Genomic DNA, 23,158 nt, shown 5'->3' on the forward strand with positions numbered 1-23,158 from the left:
TGATGTCACAGACTCCAGTTAAAGGCACAACACCTGCATCACTGATGGAGGCACAGCCAGCACTTCTTTTCAGGTTGAACATTTTAGCTTCCTGCCCTGTGATGTTTTACCCTTTATATCTTGAACAAGAAGTAAGTCACATTGAAAACTAGTGAAATGACCTTCAACTGTTTTGAAAAAGTAGCACTAAATTACAAATTATGTCTATTGCTATTACATTCCTCATGTAATTTTCACACTGATGCAGGTTGAACTTAGAGAGACTTCATGTGGACTCTGCTGCTTACTCGTCCCTTTTTGTTTCATCCGACAGCCTTGTCTCAGTTGTCTCAATTTCCAGTGACCCAAAATGACCAACTCATCCCTGTGTGGACCACTCAGCCCTGAGGAGGGAGGAGCTGTCACATTCTCCAAGAGCCCTGTGTGTCTGAGATCTGCATCGCCCAATGAAACCTACAAGTCATGCCATGCACTCGTTATAGTTCATGGCCCGTGTCACACAGTCTTTCTTGAAGATTTTCTGCTGTTTCTAAAAGAGACTAGGGCACATTCAATGTCCCCACTGGGACTTTTAATGAAACTTAAAGGTGTTAAATTCGAAATTCAGAGCATTAATATAGCATGCTCTGCATGGCGCTCATACGGCAGTTAGCTGATAACGCCTTCCTGACCCATAGCGGTTCCCCCTCAGGTAAACACTGTTAGCTCTGTCAGCACTGTTGATGTTGTTTGCACTGTTAGTGCTGTTAGCACTGTTAGCCACTAGCCAATAGCTCAGCCATTGCCATGTTGAGAGCCATGTGGAGGCAATCCCTCAATCATATGCTCTGAATTTTGAATTTAGCACCTTTAAAGAAGCAAATTGTTGACTGTGGAAAAGTTTCCTTTACTTCTATTTCATTGTAATTTCATTGTTGTGGTCGGTTCTTCTATAATAAGATAGACGAATATGAAATTGTGTACTAAGAGTGGCAATAATGAAATGTAACTACATTTACTTGTGTACTGAAGTACAAATTTAAGGTTATTGCATTTGATTTGATTATTTTATTATATGCGACTTTATGGCTCACTACATTTATCTCAGACGGGAATATTGTACTTTACACTCCACACAATGTTTTTTTGAAAGCTATTAGTTACTAGTTACTTTGCATATCAGGATTTTACATACAAAACATATGATCAGCTTCAACAATATGACACAATATTATAGGTTGAACCACCCCACAACAGTATATAAAGTGGTTAAGTTTGCCTTAACAAGCTAAAACAGTAAAATGTGACTTTATACTAATTGATATATCAGTTGTAAAATTAGCCACCAATGGCTAGTGACCACTTTTACTTTTAATAGTACATTTTACTGCTAAAACCTCTGTTTCTACTTCAGTTAAATTATGAATGCAGTACTTACTCATGTAATATTGTGTTATTGCTAAAACTTTGAGTAGAAGACCATTTAGACCCATGAAATTAAAGAAGTGGCTAAATGCTTATATCCTCCCCTAAAGCATACACATGTATTATATATTAGGCTACAATAATAACCAAGACATTAAGCCATACAATTTAAAATGTAATATATATATTTTTCTCATATTCATAACAAAAATACTTATCGTGTGTGATCACACAGTAGGTGCGAGTGGGTCGTTTCCTGTTTTGTTTCTGGTCGATGGGATTTTACAGCCATGCCTTTGAGGTCACCTGTACGGGCTTCCTGTGGCCCAGGAGGGAGGGAGGAAGGACATCTCTCTGCTCACCGAGGAGGAGCCTGCTGGTCGACTTCCAGTAGCTGCCTGGCCACCGCCTTCTTTCTGCTCACCCCCTCCCTCCCTCTCTCGTCCTCCTCCTCCTCCTCCTCCTCAGCCGCTACTGCAGCAGCGAGCAGCCCGGTGCCTCCTGGATCCATGAAGAGAGCCCCCCTGCACGGCACGTCCCCCGCCACGATGGGCCGCGAGCTATATACTGCGTTGAAGTGTTGATATTGAGATATTTCAGTTATCAAATATGAATCATGCATTTGATATTTCTGGCCACTTTGCTCGTGAGCATCCTTTCGCCTTGGCTTCATCCATCACTAGCGTCATCCGGTATGTATCGCAATAGCCTGCTGGCTTTTCGTGACACTTTTATCTAATTAGAAACACCTTTCACTTTCTGTGTTGGGCTAAAATAATATCTGATGATGTAGCCTACTGCAGGTGCACACTATCGCCCCCTCTAAAAAAAAAGAAAAGATACGTGATTTAATATGCGCCGTCTTCGGCGTGATGGTGCATGATGTAGACTACAGCATATCAGTATCTTTTGTTCAGCTTATAAAAAAATAGTGCTCTTGATTATGTATGAGTATCATATTTAAAATAACTGTTGCTGGGACTCTTTTACTTCAAGTGCATGCTATTATATGCTATTGTTATCAGAAGCTATTTGGATTTATATTGCATAATGCACACTGCATGTATCTATCTGGTGCAGAGTTTTTCACTTTGGAAATAAGCGTATCAAAAGTACCTTTCAAAGAAATGAAGCTGTTTATATTCTGTATTCTAAATCAGCCGTATGGGGTTGTCAGTGTAGGATGGCATGTAACCAATCATTCCGAACTGTGTCCAGAAGAATCGCAATAAAGCCGTGGCCACTTGCCTCAGAATTATCAATGCGCTTCATGAATTAAGGATGACAGAAGGCTGTGTGTGTGTGTGTGTGTGTGTGTGTGTGTGTGTGTGTGTGTGTGTGTGTGTGTGTGTGTGTGTGTATGTATGTATATGTGTGTGTCAGGTATTTCATGTCTGTGCGGTGGCAATTGTCTTGCAGTTTCTCAAGGAGTAGGGGACAAGGTTGAGAGGGACGCAGTGCCAGCCCTGCTGAAGCAACAGGCAACTGCAGCACCGGCTACAGACAACACAACACACCATGCAGTGGAGCATGTGATCACCTACCCCTCGCGTTTAATCTACTACCTAAACGAGGACTCGGAGAGCACCTACCATGACCTGGACACCCGGGCCAAGAACCAAGCCACAGAGCGGCAGGTAAGCCAGCATCGAAGCGGGATGGGTGAGGGAGATTGATACTGGGACGTTGTGAGAAGTTACTTCCTAGAAAAACCTTTGTGATCTATAGCAGGAATGTTTAGTCACATAGCATGCTGTGTGGACAAGGCTTTGAAGTTTTGAATCCAGATTATGTTTCATATTAGACCTTAATGCTGTCTTTAGTGTCATGTTACTGCACACTGTCAGACAAAGCAAAGACACCCATCACATGAAGCACATTAACAGCTGCTTTATACGTTTAAGAACTGGAGTGATGCCAGACCGACCATGTTGAAGGAAGCTATTCTTCCAGTATGCCCACTGTGCATTACCATCTGCCATTTATCCACCACATCTGTTATCTTTGTGCTGTAGAGGATGTTTAAGGTGCACTCTAGAGGATTTTATGTTCGTAGAAAGCTATAATGTTATGGTTTTGCATCATCTGCAGTCCCGACTCTTTTCTACCTTACAGGCAGTCCACCTCGCCCAAGCCAGTTTCCAGTTAGAGGCATTCGGCATCCGATTTGCCCTGGATCTATCATTGAACACGTAAGTCCTTCTCATCCTATCTAACTACAGTTCATGTAAGCTAAAACAATAGATTTTGGAGCGAGTTAGTCCCTGTGGTCCAGTTGTTGATCTCTATTGTTGTGGCAAAATGACGAGAAGAGACGACGAACTGAAGTTGCAACCAGCGGGAAGTGTTTTAATAAGCTCACGGCCAACATACAACGAGTTTAGCAAATCCGAATAAATCCAAATGTATTACGGGAAATATTTTGGTACAAATTCGAGAGATTTATTACAATTTGTCTGGCGCGCCCTGATCACTTCCTAAGAATGTTTCTATAGGCCAGAATGTGTTCACATAAGAACAGTTCAGTTCAATCCTAAATTATATGATGATTTTCTTCAACACTATCCAGTTACAGGGGGCTACTTTCTTTGTTTACGTTTCAGTCAGACTCAGAGACAAGATTGTGGAATTATCAATTACCCGAATCTCTACAACGGAGGTGGCAAGTGCAATCACAATTAGCCACATTTACGGGAAGTTAACCACGTTGAAATAAACCAAAATTTCCCTTTCATCATAACAAACCTCGAGACTTGTGGTTGAACTTCCAGTGTGAGTGAGTCGTCTGTCACTCACAAGAGTATCTGCTGTCAAGGTCATGTTGACAGTTAATGTGCAGATGGTTGAAAATAGCAGAACGTCTGTATTTTTATTCCTAAAGAGAAGCTGTGGAAACTTTCCTGCCACAACAGAGCCACACTGACACTCCCTATGGATATTATAAAAAATAATGTAGCATACTGTACAAAACATTATAAGAAAGTATTAAAAGGAAGCTGTGATTTAGGGTTTTATTAGTTTAATGCAGGGCTCTTAAGTTGTACTAATTTAAATGTAGGCATAAGGTAAACTAAATGTGCACTTTAAGCTGTATTAAGAAGGAAAAGTTTAAAAAGAATATAATTAATTTAAATAAAGATTGGATATTACTAAAACATCATTAAGCCCTAATAGGCGACAGTGGAAGTCTGTATTAGGGCGTCAAAATGACCAGAAGTCTGAGTAAGCAATATGTGTCATAGCTAACACAACACCAAATCGACAACAACTGTGAATCCCGTCTGTAGATGACTGTTGTTTGTAACTGATACATTGTTTTATATGTCATATCAGTGATTAATGCAGCGTCAGTCGACGATCATTTAATTAGGGAAACTGTAATTGAATAGGTCGGCGCGCTAGTTTCCAGAATCCTAGTTTCCAGAGTGCTAAAAGCAATGTTAGTTTAGCCGCCAGACTACAGACAGACTGTTTAAGACAAGGATTTGGAAAACCAAAGTCTCTATCTTTAATGAGGCTTAATTGGTTTGCATCAAAATCAGCAGAGAGACAGTTACTCCGCGGTCTGTGATCACTGTCCCATTCGGAGACACGAGGCTCCGGACACTCAATGGTATTGATTTACTGCCTTTGCAAAGTAGCCGGTCTGCATGTGCGAAGGCTTAATGTACGTGTGTAAAGGACTTTAAAAATGTTGATTGGATTCCAAGTTCCTTGATGTGATAAAATATTGTAATTGTATATTGTCTGCATTGCTGAGTGATGTTAGATGTTACTCTAGTTACTTTAAAATGTAATGTCATCACTTTAGCAAAATTAAGTAGTAATTTAAGTAGTATTGAAAAGCTCTACTAGGTTGGTTGAAGACATTTTTATGCTCTGGATGCTATCTTTGTAGAAGTTTGAGCATCATTTCAACGCCACAGTAGAATCCTTCAAAGTGCAGATTTCAGCAGTTACCTGCAGTACATAGTTGTTTTATTGTGCAACTGTACAAGGTCAGATAATATAGGAGAGGCTCCGGGAATTATGAATTTTGCTATTGAGCTTCTTGTTGTTAGGAGACCACATAGCTGACTGTTTATTGAAGAGTTGATGCTCATGTATCAGGTAGGTCGATGGGAGAGTCATCATCAATATTCAATGTCTGTGTCTTTCTTCTCTCTGTTCTAAATTGAATATACACAGTTAGGTTTTGTGGAAATGAAAGAAAGCAGAGGTCAAATATTGTCACACTTCTGTGTTTTGTGCACATGTGTTGTTTGCAGCATATGTTAAGTAGCATAGAGACAGACACAGGAAGAATTGCACTCTTGCCCTGTCATTCCCAGCTCAAACAATCACGCGTCACGTTTAAGAGACGTTGTCCTGTACATTATCGTCAGACACGAAGGAAACACCACGTAATACAGCATTAGCTCTTTACAGCAGCTGCACAGAGGCTTGGAAGCGTGACCTTGATTCCTAGCTGTTTGCTTGTACCGTAGGTTATCTGTGAGATACATGAGCTAACTTCAGTGTGTGCCTTTTTGTTTTGAGAGAACAGGGGTTTGAATTCTGCTTGGTGTCGTAGCTGCGACAGTACTGATCTAAATATAGATAGGTCTGCAACCTGCCAATGGGTGCTACTTTATCTGCAAACCTCTTACTGTACCTCGGACTGCAAACCATGTTTTTCTCAGTTGAAACTAATCATATATTCAATAAAAATGTGAATTAGAAAAGTGAATAGTTTTAGTGCTGCTTGTTGAGAGCATCTCTGTTTTTTTAGACTCATTATTTCCATGTGTTGGAGATATGAACAGTAATGACAAAAGTCACTACAGGATTTAGAGCTGCATTTGATCTGTCGCCAGACGTTAGAACCTCCCGCAGTTCTTTTTGGTCCTCCCTCACTGTCTCGCTTCCCAGATGCCGCTGCTGCTGTATTGTGAACTGAGACACCTCAGGGCAGGACTCCCTTCTCAAGATCTCCACACACTTTCACAGCTCGCTCACACACACACACACATCCATACAGACACAGTGTCTTTACCCCTCCATGCGCTGCAGTGCTGCCCTCACACGCACACACACACACACACACACACACACACACACACACACACACACACACACACACACACACTCATACAAACACCAACTAAGCGTAGCCCACTATCCTCGCCCTGCCTCATCTGTCACGCTATTAATAGCCCCTCACTCAGGAATCTCTCACATGCCTGGACTCTCCTTTCATAATGGTGCACTTCCTGCTCTCGTGCCGCCGAGAATCACTCAAAATTGTCACACTGTTGGTGTTACAAAATTAGATCCATCACTTCCATCTTTTCTTTTTTTTTTCCCCAGCTGCAACGCCACTACATGTGTATGTAGAGGAGGATGTTTTTTTGATGTGCAAGGTTACTAGGAAAGAAAGCGCCATTGTGGCAGAAATCGCAGTCTCTTGAAGTCAGCTGTCAGCTAACAGATTGAGTGTGTGAAACGGTGAAGGGACGCTGACTCAGACAGCGGGAACTGCCGGGAGGACCGTGGTGTTCAAGGTGAAACCGAGGCCTCGCAATCATTCATCACATTAGGCGTCGTCATTTCTGTTCCTGTTATGTGTGCTGTTTCTCAACCAGTGACGTTATTTCGGGAGATTTGAGGAAGAACCATGTTCTGTAGATGAGCTTCTGTAAACTGTAGTTTCGTGATGATGGCTTTTAATCCTCTGTTTCTTTATGATAACCTAAGGCCACTTTGCAAAACTATTGAGTGGCTGTGAATCTTGTTGTGACAGTATTTATTGGAGTAAATTCTTCATAATTTTTCCTGAGGGGAGGCAACATTTAACATATCCGCTGCACTTTTTGAGATGCCATGGGTGTGTTTGTGCAGGCTTATCCAGGCACAGTGGTGATGAGTGTTCTTGTTTAAATGGCAACCAAAGCACTACTCACCGCTAGTTGAAAACCACAATGTGTGAGTCAGAGAAAGCAAAAGCAGAGAGATTCTATCTGTGTTTTATTCTTATTGTCACTGCATCACATCCGTTCACCTTAATCAACTGCAATCTCTATTTTTACAGTGACTTGCTGTCTTCAGATTACGTTGAGATCCACTATGAGGCGGGCAAGCCTGTTTTGTCAAAGGTAACGTCTTCGTTAGTTGTGACTGAAATGTTACAGCACACATCTGTTCAGCTGCTGTTTTTATTTTGTCACCCACATTGTGGGTAAAGCAAACGGCATAAATATGCTTTGTCTCAACTTTCGGAAATAGACTTTGAAACAAAAGGCAGGAACAGATGTGAGTGTTGATTTCATGTAAATCAGTTTGCTTGTCAGCTTGTTTTATCAAGCATTTTGCAAATTGGTAATCATATTTACACTGCAACTGTCACATCAAGGAAATCTTCTTTTGCAGACTAAGAAAAAGAACAAAATGTACAGGAAGAAGAGATGGGTAGATAGATGTACAGAAAGACAGATAGATAGTGATAGATAGGCTGGTAGGTGGATTAAAATGTGAAAGTACATGATTTTCACAGAAAAAAAGAAGAGAGGAGATAAAGAGAGGAGGGAGAAAACAGGTTGGGAATGAGAGCTGGTTCCGGCTGCTGCTGCTGCTGCTGCTGCTGCTGCTGCTGATTCAGGCACAGGGCTGGGCATACTGTAGCTGAATCAGCAGGGTTTCGCTCTCCTGCAGCCTCCTGCTGGATCTCTGGTCACATGACGACAGAGAGAAAGCCCTCTGCAGTATCAGTGCAGCGTGGGATGGGTGAAGAGAGAGAGGCAGAGAGAGGGGGGTGAATGTCCTCTGCTCACCCTGGATCTGACAGCTGAGTCACAGATAGCGCCAGGACCCACCTTGCAATGTTTTAACTTCATCTTAACAAGCAAAGACCCCCTGCTGAAATGCTTTGCAAATGTACCAAATTCGGCATCTGTAAGACAAGCTGTTACCGCCTCTGAGATGTTAGAAAATTCCAACACATGATAATTAAGTGAAAAATATGACACATTCACCATGTAATGGTGAATTTGAGTTATCATCATGTCAGTGTATGCACATTTCCGTGTGTTGTGATGCGAGTAATGCTTCTTTAGTTATGGCTGGGGATTGCTGTGATGCTGCATTAGCACTCTGTCTTCTTCCCTCAGGGCGGTGAGCACTGTTACTACCACGGCCAGGTGAGAGGGAATGATAACTCCCATGTGGCCTTATCTACCTGCAACGGGCTGCAGTAAGTGAACAGCAGAATTGTGTGTAATCCTTGCCGTGTTCAGAATAATTCTGGATGCACTCATCTCTGCTCCTCAGCTCCTATTGACTCAGTATCGACTGCCTTCTCTCTCTTTTCTACTCTCTCTGCCCGGCAGTGGGATGTTTGACGATGGAGTCTATGTGTATCTAATTGAGCCCTTACAACAGACTCATTCAATCGTAAGTTATTCCTCTCACAGAGAACCAAAATATGTATCACACAAAGGTTGTGACCCGCTCGCCTCCACCTCACATGCACAACACCCTCTGCTGTTTACTACTTTTTTAATTTTTAGTAGTATTTGTATACGGCTGGACAATATGGTTGAAATCAATATCAATATATTAATAAGGATATTTATTATATTATATTGATTTCAGTATGCATCACGGTATAAAACATTTATGTAACTGAGATACAACTTGTTTGTTAGTGTGCTTCAGAACTGCTGGTAGCTGAGCTAGGCTAACTGTTTCCCCCTGTTTCCAGTCTTCATGATGAATTAACCTGCTGCTGGCTGTAGCTTAATTTTCAACAGACAAACTCAAGGGTGGTATCAATCTTCTCATCTTACTCTCGGCTCTTAACACTTGTTTGCCTCACCCCTGCAGGATACAGCTGCAAGGCCTCACAAACTAAGAAGAACATCCTCCCTTCAGTGGAACAATGATTCAGAGGAACAGGGTAAGAAAAACACAACCCTGTGGGCTGGAACTCAGGAAAGAGGTTTACACAACCCAGTTGTAAATCTGTGAGTTGAAATGTCACTATTTCCTTGTGTGTGTTCATAGTTGAGGAGGAGGAGCAGCTCTTCTCAGAGCTGGATGACTTGTCCTGGCTGAAGCGCAGGAAAAAGCGAGCAGTAAGTCTCTGATCTCACCTCTCTCAAATGTAATGCAACAAACATTAGTTCACCCACCCTTGAATTATTATACAATGAATTGAATAATAATTGGATTGTGTGGTCAATGTCAAATGTGTGGTCTTAATGGAACTATAAAGAAAACAATCCTCTTCCTGATAATTGTTGGTGGTTCATTATTTTGCAGATGCCTCGCAGTGTATTTGAGGAGATGAAGTATTTGGAGATCATGATTGTCAGTGACCACAGTATGGTATGTAACTAGTAGCTTATCATACATATAAAAGAAACCTCATTAATATTTCAGACCTACTCTGCTTTTTTTTCCCCCACAAGAAGAAGCATTGAATTTAGCATACTATACTGAGTGAGCACCATCAAATCACTGCAGCTTATTTATCTTTGTGCTTTTTTTCTCTGGGCCTGCAGTATAAACGACACAAGACCAAGCAGCACACAAGGAATTTTGCCAAGTCGGTGGTGAATTTTGTGGATGCTGTGAGTAAACTGTTTCGTTACTGCTGTTTAGTTAAGTGCTAACTAGCAATTGTTAGTGTTAGCATGCTAACATACTACACTAATATGGTGAACATAGTAACTATTGTAGCGTGTTTGCATTGTTATTGTGATTATGAGCATGTTAACATGCCGACATTAGCCTTTAGCTAACTCAAAGCTGCTCTGTTCTTAGTTAGAGCCTGACATTGCTGGAAGAAGTATTCATACATTTAACATAAGTAAAAGTAGCAATACCACTCTGTTACAAGTAAAAGTTGTCCAATGTTGCAACTGACGGAGGTGGAGCACATTTGTTGTTTGAGTACAGCAGAATATAACATTTCACCCATGATAAGGTAGCCTCCATGTTGCATAAGTACAACACAGGCATTGAGACAACTGCCAAATATGTCCTTACAGTGTGAACCTATTGATTAATTGTTCAGTACAGCTGAAGTCCTCCTCATGTGTCATAATGGAGTACGTCGCTTTAAACCTGATTCGGCCCTACAGTCTTATTGTTAGTCCTTATGGTATTGTGCTGGTGTTTGCACTCGTCATGTGTATTAACACTCCCCTGTTCCTCCTTTTCCCCAGTGTCCTGCATCCCCTCATCTGTCCTCAGACAGTACAGATTCAAATTCACACCCAGTGTTGTTCTCCTCTCCTTGTGCTGTTGCTGCTCTCTCTCTCTGCCTCTCGCTCTCTCTCTCTGCCTTTCTTTATTCCTCCCATTCACTGCACGCTTCAATGGCAGATCTTCAAAGAGCAGCTACACACACGAGTGGTGCTCGTTGCTGTGGAGATCTGGACAGACAAGGATCAGATCCCCATCAGCGTGAGGCCGCTGGAGATGCTGCGGGATTTCTCCAAGTACCGGCAGCAGAGCATCAAGCATCATGCCGACGCTGTGCACCTCTTCTCGTAGGTTCCTAATTTAAATATAATGTGTTTGCATCACCCTTTGGTGCTTCTTCTTTATTAATATAGATTTTAAGCCAGGATTGAAGCTTTATTTGCAATCATTTTCTTTGAATTTCCAGCGTTTTCTTACATTTTTTTTACGTCCTATTTTATTTTAAACTTACTATAGGATAGTTTCCATTGTATTTATCTGTGATGGACGTGTATTTAGTTTGAATATAAAGATGCTAGCAGTATAAGTACACAGATAATACAGACTGCTTCTGCATACAATAACAAACCAAAATCTTAGTTTGAGAGGATTCCTATGCAGCCTGTTCCAAGCTTTGGCTCCTTGTTCTCATTATATTCTCTCTGTATGTCTATGTATGTTCATGGGAATGAAACACCACTGTGTCTTCAGAAGTGAATATTTACATAAATGTCTTCCTATGTGATGTTGTTTTGTTGTTGTTGTTCATGTGTAACTCTTTGTCTTCCATCGTTCTTGTAGAAATGTGACCTTCCACTATCGCAGAAGCAGCGCGGCATACTTTGGAGGCATGTGTTCTGTGAGCCGGGGAGTAGGTGTCAATGAGGTGAGACTTGCTGTCGTAACACTGAGCATCACTCTGCATCACAGAGAGTGGCTGCAGGTGAATAATCCCTGGTCTCTGCTGTGTCCACAGTACGGCACCAGCTGGTCCATGGCAGGCTCTCTATCCCAGAGCCTGGCTCAGAACCTGGGTATCCAGTGGGACCCAGCCTCCAGGAGAAGTACACATGATACACATGTTGTTATCTCTCAGCTAGTATAAATGAAGGGCAGGCTATTAAGAGCCAAAATCTCAATGTTCAGATCACTAAAATTACAAAAAACATATTTTTCTCTTACCCCTAGTTGTATTCAGCCATGCAGATAGTTTTAGATTTATTGTAAATTATGTCGGACACAACTGTCAATTGAACTTTTTAATTTGCTGATGTTTCAAGATAAAAATAGATTGAGACTCTGGTTGTTCTTTTGTCCCTTCTTTAATGTTTGGTAGAAAATAGAAATAGCATAATAGTATAAAAATATTAAAACTGTCTACCGAGTAGTCTGTGGTTCGACCTGTTTAATCTGAGACACAGTAGGCATGTTTCTTGTGAATGTTGTGCTTTGAGGATCAGAAATTCAATTCCCCTTCCATTTCATTGGCAGCTTAAATCTTAAAACTTCAGCAAATAAACCATAACTGTTGGCAAGGCTAGAAACCTACAGGCGTAAGTAGCATAATATATTGTTTTGTGTTTTGTGATGTGTCCAATAAGTACGTAAATGGCCTGAATGAAAGAAAGTACATTTTTTTGTAATCTACATTCGAAAAAGTGGGGTTTGCTCAGATTTGATCTTTAGATACCTAAATGTAAAGCAGGATATAGTGACTATAGAACAAAAACATGCCTTTTGACTGGACCAAACTGTCTCTTGTCAACTCTTACATGTGCCAGAGGAGACAGATGGAGAGATGCACTGATTTTCTTGGCGAAAGTGGTGCAAAAGTAGACTTCCAGTCAGGCTTGAAGTGGGATGATTTATAGCATTAGTTTCAAGATCACAGTGCTTAATGAGGCAGAGTCAGAGTAGAGCAGCTGCCATGTTTGAAGCTCAACCATCAGAGAGATTATTTTTATGGTCCCAAAACTGGCCAAGCTTGAGAAGAGATTCTGAGTATGTCGGTAAAAAAATATAATTATTCAGCTGGAAGATCAGGTTCTAAAGCCACTGATCAATTCTCACTGAGATGATAAAGTAGAAATCATGTTCACATAATGTATTTGAATGCTTGTCTTAAAAAGAAAACTTGTAAGTGTGTCTATTTCTGTCAGTGCATCGCTCTCACTGTCTGCTTCTGTGTTTTTTCTATCCTCTCTTTCCTGTTTGCAGAGGAATGTGGTTGTGTTGACTCGTGGACTGGCTGCATAATGGAGGACACTGGGTAATGTCCAACATACCCCCTGAGACACACATACAGTGGAACAATTGGAGACGCTTGTTTATGGTCACTCCAAGGTGTAGTCACCGCTCTGGGAGTGTGGGAATGAATGCAGAACTGGTAGATAAATGTTCTGTTTTGACCTAACTGATTATTCAGAATCTCTGTCAAGTGTCGACCCTTTTGTTTTACACAATTTCTAACCAAACATTTAGTCAGTAAAAGAATAAACTGATCAGTGCATGTTAATACCAGGTGTAATTGTGGTCAGTATGCTTTTATCAACTACTGCTATGTGTTGAAATGGACAAGGGGCGCATTATACATAACTTTATACTCAAAGGAGCAGCAGTATCTCTTTCACGGTCCCCGTACATGAAGGCATTTCATTGCTGCTTTTTTTAATCATACTAAATCATTGTTCCGTTCTCACATACCGTTCAGTGTTTTCATCTGCTCCCATTGCTATTTTTTTATTTATTTCCTGGGCTTTGCTGAATGGTGCATCAACAGTTCAAGATAGCAGTAAATGAATGGACAAAGATCTTAATTTAACATCATTTTAATGTAAACTGATCCATGCTTTGACCTCGTTCTCAATATATTCTGACAGTATTCTCACAGGATATCTGCAGGTTGTATAGTCTTATAAAGAATTATATTAAATTTGTTTAGAAGGTAATAAAAAGAGTTAAATTAGATTTATAAATGTCTTAAATATGTTCTCTCTCCTGTCTTAGGCAGTCATGTTAGTTCACAAAAGTATCTGATTGCTGTCAGGAGACGTTATACACTTATTAAGTAAACGTGTGATTGTTTCGACGATAGTTTGTTCAATAATCTTTTTTTGTAGAGTTCACAAAAGGCTTTAGCAAACACTGTCTCTCCCGTTAGCTACAGCGGGACGCTCATCGTTTCATAATAGGAACATCCTATCCAGGTCCAAGTTGCATTAATTCAATTATTATGTTAGTTGGAATTATTGTCATATATTGCTGGGAAGCAGTGACAAATATGTAATATAGTAACAAATAATCGCAGGATATTTCATTCCCACTGGTTTTTCATCATACTTTCAAACTTTGGATGGTAGGATTGTGAGACAGGTAATAAACTCTATGTGGAATGAACAGGTAAGCAGTGTGTGTGTGTGTGTGTGTGTGTGTGTGTGTGTGTGCAAAAGATGCTCTAATTTAGAAAGCTGCTCATCACACACATGGCACCCGACAGCATTTTGAACCATGCTTCCATCACGATTGGTCGGCACTTACAGTTCTGGTTAATTATCACCTGGTATTCTCTCTCTTCAGGGTCCAGCACCCGCGGAGATTCTCCAAATGCAGCATCTCAGACTACAAGGAGTTCCTTTTGAAAGGTGGAGGCTCGTGTCTGTTCAACAGGCCGACCAAGGTTAGACTCTCACAACTCTGCCCCAGCTGCCATGAATCACACGTCTGCTCCACCCTTTACACTCTCCTGTCTTCTTCTGTTAGCTGTTCGAGTCCACAGAATGCGGTAATGGATTTGTGGAAGTGGGAGAGGAGTGCGACTGCGGAGCGAGAGCGGTACGTTTTTTTTTTTTTTTACTCCAGAAAGTCAGATCTGTTTGTTGTCGTCTGTTTGTTCAGATGGATGAAGCTTTTTTTTCCCGTTTGTTTTCAGGAGTGCTACAAGGAATGTTGCAAGAAGTGCTCCCTCGCCAACGGGGCACACTGCAGTGACGGCCCGTGCTGCAATAACACATGTCTGGTATGAGTTTGGTCTTTTCTTTAAGTTTTACAGCACTAATGATTTATTTATACCTCTGACTTTTATCTTCTCTCCTTTTCTTGGCAGTTTTATCCACGAGGTTACAGTTGCCGCTATGCTGTGAACGACTGTGATATCTCAGAGACCTGCTCTGGGGACTCTGGACAGGTGTCCTTGTGTTGAAATGCTACATTTGCTTTGGTTTCTAAATACTCATTCTTTCAACGTTTAATATAATGTGCATGGTTAAAATGAAGTGTTATTTTGTGACTGTTTGCAGTGCCCTCCCAATCTTCATAAACAAGACGGTTACTTCTGCCAGGTAAACCAGGTAGGCACCTGGTGACATCAGAAACAAAGCAGTCCTGCATCAGAATAGCAGTTTGGGAGCAGCTGACTGAGAATGTATTCACCACCTTGTTATTTATCTTTCTGAAGGGACGCTGCTACACCGGAGAGTGCAAGACCAGAGAAAACCAGTGTAAATACATCTGGGGGTCAAGTAAGATGAACATTCCTTTGGCTCGCATATCAGTAAAGTGTCAGAGTATCATCATACAGAGATACTGGACGAAAAGAGACTCTCTGTAGTCAGCGCTGTGCAGTTCACGCCTCTTCCTCTTTCCCTCAGAGGCTGGCGGTTCGGAGAAGTTCTGCTATGAGAAGCTGAACACAGAGGGCACAGAGAAGGGCAACTGTGGAAAAGATGGAGACAAATGGATCCAGTGTAGCAAACAGTGAGTTTCAAAGAAAGACAAATTAGATTAACTCTGGTATTTCATACATACCAGCAGGACAGTCCTTTATATTTCTACATAGAGACAGGGATGGTGTTTCCTTATTTTCTTTTATTACTGACGTCAAAAGAGATTAATGATGTTTTGAAGCCAACTAATAGAGGGCAACAGAGGGCACATTGTTTGTACTGTTTTGCAGCCTTCACATCTTTCCTTGAGCTTGCAAGCCCAGCCCATTGACTTTTTGCATCCGCTCTTTATTTGCAGTATTGTGTTTGGGCAGCAAGGCTCTCTAAATACATCCATGTTGAAATCCAGGGCCACTTTTCAACATAAGATGATTTCCACAACTGACAACATATTTAAAGGAATACTTCACCATTGAAATAACCATTTGTATAACAATTACTCATCGCATGTTACCTTGAATTCTTTAAGAACACTTTGTTTTGCTCTCATGCCACCAAAATGATCGGAGAATCCGAAAATGGAGTAAATCCTTGATGAACTGAAGTAAAAGGAGGCAAAACTGTCAGTTTACAAACTCTCACACAACTCCTGCAGTATAATCCAAGTCTAATTGTCCAGTCTTATGCTACTGTTTCAGATGCGCTGTGAGTCCGTGCATGAGGTGGTAGTGGCGGAGGAGTTCGATTTTGGCGAAAATCCATGTGTTTGGGAAGTAATGAACATACGAGTGGATAACTTATACTGCATGAGTTGTGTGAGGGTGTGAAAATGTATGTTTTGGTATAGTTTTATAGTTTTGCTGTTGATGTGTTGAATATGTGTAATAAAGTTTAAGAAGAAAGAAGACCTGACAAGGCAAAATGTGTATTAAGTGGACGATTGGCATCTGCACAGACTTCTCTGTTGTATTTTTCAGTGATGTGTTCTGTGGTTACCTTTTGTGTACCAACATCGGCCGCAACCCACGCATCGGCATGATGAAAGGAGAAATCACCCTAGCCACCTTCAACCCTCAAGGCAGAATGGTAGACTGCAGGTATGTATACTACCACATATTTAAGAGCTGTCCATGTCCTGGAACGTTTTCACTGTCGTCTGTAGTCCCATTCTTCTGGTTTAATCTTCCATGTATGAGTTTGTGCTCCCTCCCCCTCTTTCCGTATCTTTCTCCCCCTTTCCGTCCCTCCAACCTCTCTTCACAGTGGGGGTCATGTCCTTTTGGATGATGAGACTGATTTAGGCTACGTGGAGGATGGGTCTCCCTGTGGGCCGTCAATGATGTGCCTTGACCACAAGTGTCTGCCAATCCAGTCACTCAACATGAGCATCTGCTCTAGTGGACCTAATGGACAGGTGTGCTCTGCCCACGGGGTGAGTCCTGCTGTCCACTTTTACATTAAACACTATTTAGACAAACAAATTAAAACAAATATTAAATTCTACAAATAAAAATAGAATGACATTTTAGGTAATATTCATTAAAAGCAATGCTACAGACGTGTGTTTTCAATCACCCTGACTGACTCGGCTTCCATCTTTTGTGACATCACCAAATTTAACGAACTATTAGGAGCTGAAAGGTGTAAATTGTCTGCACATGCAGAGGTCTAATCAGGCAACATAAGTGAAATCACCCGTGTAGGTAGAAGTAGAATAATCTACAGAAGCTGCATGTCATATATGGGTAGCTTACTCCGTATTTATGCTCAATAGAAGCAATGGTCCATGCTTTTTTTGAGTTAATTGTTGGTACATTTAATGCTGCAGATTTGTTTTTAGCTATGTGTTGGACAAGTCAAAACTTTCCTCTGTGAGAAAGGTCTGTTACTTCTTACGGTGTTTTTCACAGGAGACACGATGACGATAACGATGACTGAATTCCATTTAGCTGCTTCAGTTTCAGGGTCCTGGTTTTGTGCATGCTGGCTTACTGTCATGACTTACTGGGACACTTATAGAACGGAACCATTGTTAATGTTATTAGTAACACCTGTGCTATTCCTATGACAAGTCAAGATGTCCGCTGTGAGAAAGGCCTATTGGGTTGCAGTACATTGTGGTTCATCCAGCCATTGTTGTGTAATTCAATCAATTAGATTAAGGTCTGCCTGGAGACTGGCTCTGCTGTTGTTTGCATAATTATATCAGTCTTAACTAAGCAGCTGGCCTGGCTCAAAATGCCATTGTAGAGCTGTAATAGAGTTAATCTCATCTGGATCAGTTTACAGAAATGTGTCTTTATCTTTATCAACTTTTTACAGTGTAGTAAGTGTCTACGTGGGAGCCTTTGTTAACTGTGGATGAACAATCCAGATGGTTCCTAAAAAGTATCCCAGTGTGTCAGCAACTTTATTTGCAGCTCTTGCGTTCCCCCCGTCACCTCATCTATTTTTGTCTGATCTGTACAGGTGTGCAACAATGAAGCCACGTGCACCTGTGACACCACCTGGGCGGGGACAGACTGTAGCATGCCTGATCCGCCTAAAGAGCCTGAGGCCACTCAGGACGAAGGACCCAAGGGTCGGTTTCCACCTCTTTCAACCTCTGCTGTCTGATAGAATGAATAACTCACAGGTTTATGTACACTGATTTGATTTAGCCAAGATTCACGCTGACTTATATACTGTATATATACGTTGTTGTCATTGTCAGTCGCACCGTTAGATCTGAGTCAGCACACAGTTTCACAGGTGTACTGGGGTCATAAAGACTTTCCATGTAAGATGGCGACTGCAGGAGAATAAAACAACAGTGTTACATTTGTTACTTTTTTAGAAGATGAAATGAACACACAGTTCAAGTTGTACACCTGACACTTTGACCACAGGGGGGACGGGTGAAGTGGTTAAGGGGGCGGGAAGCGTCACAGAGGGAACCGTGTCACTTCATCCATGACTCTGAAGCAGAAGCCTGCTGTTTGTGTTTGACAGGGTGGTAATAATGCTCCTTTTCCCTCTGCACAGTGAGCGTGGCCACTAACAGGCTGATAGGGGCAGTAGCAGGGACCATTCTGGCCCTGGGGGTGATTTTTGGAGGCACAGGGTGGGGAATAGAGTAAGCATCTTTAACCCTTTCACGGCTCTTCCTCTCATAGTGGTGCCTCAGTGTGCGGGCGGTCTCGTGAGCCGGCCTGAGCCCGTGTGTGCGTCCCGGTGGCTTTGTGTTTTCTTGTGTGTTGGTGATGACCATATAATTGTCATGTGATTGGATGTATTCAGTGTTGTGTGATTGATTGATGGACTCCTCCTCCTCCTCTCCTGCCACCTCCTGTTGTTCCCCATTACTACAAGCCTCTTTCTTCATCCTCCCTCTTCTTCCTGTTGTCCCTTTTCTTTCTCTAATTCTTAGTCGTTATGTGGTTGCTCCTGTGATCCTCTCCTTTCTGGGGCATGCGGGGCATTTAGATGGAAAACAGTCCTGAGAAATGTCCAGTTAGTGACCTGGCTTGTCAGTCAGTGGTAGGCTGTGTGGTGACTGGGACCCCTAAAAACATTTCGACTGCTCATACTGCAAACCACATACACATATCAACTGTCAATCTCTGTTTGAGTAAACCTTTGTAGTGATGGATACCCAGGGTCTCGTCTTCTGCACAACCTAAATGGATAAACCATTGATAATCACTACCTCAGCTGACACCAGATAAATGAAAAGATTCCCAGGGCCTCTACTTCATTATCCTCATGTTACACACTTAAGGGGGCATGCAAACAGATTCAGTCATTTTGCTGTAACAGTACTTATGGTTATGTTTTCTGTTCCATGTGAAATCGTCATTGTACAGTTCCATGTTATTTATACAGTAAGTGAGTATAGAAACTCATGTCTTTTTCCCCATAACCCTTTACAGGTCCTAGTGCCACCAATCTAATAATAGGCTCCATCGCCGGAGCCATCCTTGTGGCTGCCATAGTGCTGGGGGGGACTGGATGGGGCTTTAAGTAAGCAACACGCCGCATGCCTCTCCTGCTGTAACTCTAGCATCCCTGCTGCTTCTAGACACCAGGGTTTGAGGTCCTGCTACAGAATATGGACCCCAGGGTGGACAATACACAAACGCATGCTTAACACATATCTTAACTGCTCAACTTCATCCAGTGTGCAGTCCTGGTTTTCATAGAGGAGGATGCGTGGATGGATGCGTAAAGGGTGATTTGGAGAGACACTGGGCTCCATGTGGGGCTTGTCTGTTGATCTGTAGCAGAACCTCAAACTGATTGGACGAGCAGAGCTTACGCTTGACATGCATGTTAAGTCCTGACAACAGAGGGGAAACAATCATTTTAATAGTTTAATAATTAAAAGAAAACGTGTGTATTCTTGTATTGATAAGTTGAAATTGTATCTCCCCTCTGAAATTCAAAGATAGGCCTCTAACATCTCTGTGTAGCCAGTCAATGTACTTCATTGTACAATAGTTTAATAAGTTCCAGTCTACTGCTAGCCTGCTGTCTTGAGCAACAGGGGTGTTACACATATTCATTTAAATAGGCCTAAAAGATAACTGAGAAATGCAATCCTGCAGCCACCAAAGCATGCCAGGTAGCAAAGCATCATGGTCTTCACCAAAACAAACAAAAAATGAATGAAAGAAAACAGCATAAGAAACATTTCTGCATGTTAACTTGTTGATTTGGAGGAGGTCAGTTCATTGCACAAAGGCTGAGCCAAACCCAGATTGATTTGGTCCGGGGTTGTCATGCTTCATCACCTCCATGATCTTTTTCTCAGTCCGTTACTGTTTGAGGGTGAGACTTTAAATGGAGTGGTGAGAGCGACAGAGAGACAGAGAGACAGAAGCCAGGACCCTTTTTGTTGGCCGCAGCCTTTGTGCCATGGCTGGCCACACCCACCTAAGATGGCCAGGCTCCGCCCTAGAGCAGAGCAGGACTCTCGGACCCCGGCCACACCAGCTGCCATTGCTGCCTGCTTCACAGACCTGGTACAGACACGGCGCATTGCACTGCATGAACCACGCACAACAATAGTGCCACCTTCGACCGGCCTGCTATTGGAACAGGTGCATGACAGAGTGATAGAAGCCCCACAACAAGCCACAGTACGGGGAGGTTATGCATCACTCCTGTTGTCGTATTGTTGTTGTCCCACTGTTGTGGTAGTAGTTATTGTTGCTGCTGCTGCTGTGGTTGTTGTATATGTGGTTGTCTCCTCTGTCCCTCTTCTGTAGACTATATTTTATGTTAGCTCTTTCCTCCCAGATTGTTATGTTTTGAGTGGAACCAATGTCTTTCCCATCCAAACTGGTAATGAGACATGTCTCCTACACTTCTTCACCTTGTAAACTGATGTTGCACGCACAAGCCAGTCGGAAGTTGCCTGCAAGAGGGCAAAAGAGGACATTTATATTCATAGACCTTCAAAATTAATTTATTAGCTCATTTGAAAGTTTTTTCATTTAGGTCGCTTCTTTCCGATGCTCAGTGTCACCAAATCGTGACACAGAAGAAAATATGAAGACTTAAGTGGAATGGATCTAAAATAGAAATGGACTTCATTATGTTGACCATACTGCCAATCATCATGAATTAGGATGTAAAGATTTGTGAATATAAATACCTCTGACTGCCTCTTTACAGTCAAGGCCAAACTGGCTCAACAGGGACCTGCCTTTTATCACTTGTTGGAAGTCCTCGAATAATCATATAACCGTGGAGAATATTTTTTTATTTTCTGCTCTTGAACATAACATTAGCTAATGAATTTAGTTAGTGGCATTTTACTTATGAGTCTACTATTGTAAACTGAGGAGATGAGTGTGGTTGCTTGTCCAGGTTGCACTAGCTGTGTTACAGATGTGATTACAGCACACACTGACTTCTGTTTCTTGTCTCCATGTAAGAAATGTGAAGAAACGGCGATACGACCCCAACGCTTCAGCCATTTAACCCGAGGAGAGATGGCAATCACAGAAGGACTCCTTCAAGGCTTCCTTAGTTGGCTACCTGACAGCTGGACTGCACTTATTGCTGCTGATCTTTGGCATTAGATTTACTTGAAAAAGACATAGTGGACGTTTTAACAAATTCCATCGTAGTGACGTTAGAAATGCAGCCTTTTCAACTCCACCTCACCCATATAACAAACCCCCACCCCCCACTCTGATCTCTAGAGTGACAGAGCTCCTCTTCCATCCTTTAGTGCCAGTGCACAGGCGTTCAGGCGGAATCCACACCACTCTCTCACCTGGCATGACTATCCGCACAAAAGCGTGCTGCTTGCTGGCCCCCCCCGGGCATGAAGAGCCCTCTCTGCAGGGCTCTGCATGGCTACAAAAGCTATACCGCAAACACATACAAAGAAAAAAAAAACTGAATTATCTAATGCAGGGGTAGCCTTGTTAAAAACCAAACCCAGTGGAAAGACGGTTAAAGTTCCTATGGTTCACGTTTTAGGGGCTGTAGATGATTAAGGAGGCTGCATGTAAGGGCCCATAGGGGCAGTGCAGACCACCTACAAAATTGTACATAAATAAAGAGTTCAGGTTTGGAATAACAGCATATTTTAAAAGGACATCAATTGCTTATGTTTTTATTTATATTTTTTATGTTAGCATGTTGTATAGCGGGTGTTTTTGGTAATGTTCCTGACAAAAATTGGGATTTAGGCCAAAATTGTAATCGCACGCTGCACAGCCTCCTGCCATTGTCTGGGCGGAGGTCCAAGGTTAGATGGACCTCTTCAGTGGACAGAGTAGCCATGGTAGTCGAGCAGAAGCATGTCAGTTCTACTGTGGAGTAATTCAGACGGATGTCGCCTCAGATTAATGTCACAAGACAACCCCCCTCCCTCCCCCCTCCCGGAGTATCTTCAACAGTGACTCAAAAGCCAAAGAACCAATCACCTGAACATATGGATGTTGTTGCACACAGAGCACTTTCCCCTCTGTCTGCAGCCAGTGGTGCCTCTCCTACTGCTGGGGGCATAACGTCTGTCCATGCAGGCGCTCACCTGTCCAGCCAGGTCTCACATAACAGTCCTCATCAACACCCACTATACTGACTTAACATTTTGCTCTCATAAACTCTTAGTAGACACCAAGTTCAGCTCTACCGGTAACGCTGCATGCATTCACTATAGTGGGCTTATAATTCTATATGGGAGTCCCCAAAATCTGCAAGAAAAATATGCTACAAAAGATAGGTGCATGTCAACAACAAAAACATTTTAACTTTTATTTACTATGCAAAGAGAGATATTGCACAAACGTATGGGTATATTAATATCAACATAGACATGGAATTACAAAAACGTTCTGCCAATCAGCTAATCTTTTGTATTTGGCCACTCCTACTTCTGGTTTCACTTCTCTTCAACGTACTCAAACTATGAATGGACAAATAGGACAAAAAAAAGAATGAATTAATATTTCCAATGAAAAGCGAAAGAGCACCCTTTTACATTTGTGGAACTGAAAATATTTTTTTGTGTGTTTTTCATCCGGTCTGATATTTTTAATCTCACACATGCACACGCACGTACACAAACACACTGTATGGTGCCTGTACATATCGAGACCTGGACAGTTTTCTTGTGCAGGGCTATTATTTCCAGTCCAGCTGATAGTTGGTGTGTTCCAGGTGCTGCCATAGCACTGGCATCGTTGTAATCCTCCATGTTACTCATCATCCGGTGTCCCTCTCTCACTGCATCATGTACATTTGGACCGATGAATAAACTACTGACAAATTTTATCTGAGCGTTTCTGTGTTTTCCCTGCCGAATCATCATGTTTTTATTTTATCCCCTTCAGTATCGCGGATATATGACTGAATGTGACTGAAATCTA

At 42.0% G+C, this 23,158-nt stretch overlaps 1 protein-coding gene across 1 annotated transcript; it reads left to right on the forward strand.

Annotated features, from left to right (window-relative positions):
- The first annotated feature begins 2,161 nt into the window (after positions 1–2,161).
- adam23b (ADAM metallopeptidase domain 23b) lies at positions 2,162–23,063 on the forward strand. Its single transcript, XM_076107301.1, has 25 exons — positions 2,162–3,041; positions 3,520–3,596; positions 7,475–7,538; positions 8,550–8,632; positions 8,769–8,832; positions 9,265–9,337; positions 9,445–9,515; positions 9,703–9,768; positions 9,945–10,013; positions 10,771–10,937; positions 11,431–11,515; positions 11,606–11,693; positions 12,847–12,898; positions 14,206–14,305; positions 14,389–14,460; positions 14,558–14,644; positions 14,732–14,812; positions 14,925–14,975; positions 15,083–15,146; positions 15,276–15,381; positions 16,268–16,387; positions 16,554–16,722; positions 17,760–17,871; positions 19,202–19,292; positions 21,212–23,063. The coding sequence occupies exons 1-25, from the start codon at positions 2,769–2,771 to the stop codon at positions 21,255–21,257; spliced, it is 2,331 nt and encodes a 776-aa protein (XP_075963416.1). The 5' UTR covers positions 2,162–2,768; the 3' UTR covers positions 21,258–23,063.
- Positions 23,064–23,158: the final 95 nt, after the last annotated feature.

The sequence above is a fragment of the Anarhichas minor genome, unplaced genomic scaffold (assembly GCF_050575085.1).
Source record: "Anarhichas minor isolate MPS153535 unplaced genomic scaffold, ASM5057508v1 ptg000004l, whole genome shotgun sequence".
NCBI classification, from domain to species: domain Eukaryota; kingdom Metazoa; phylum Chordata; class Actinopteri; order Perciformes; family Anarhichadidae; genus Anarhichas; species Anarhichas minor.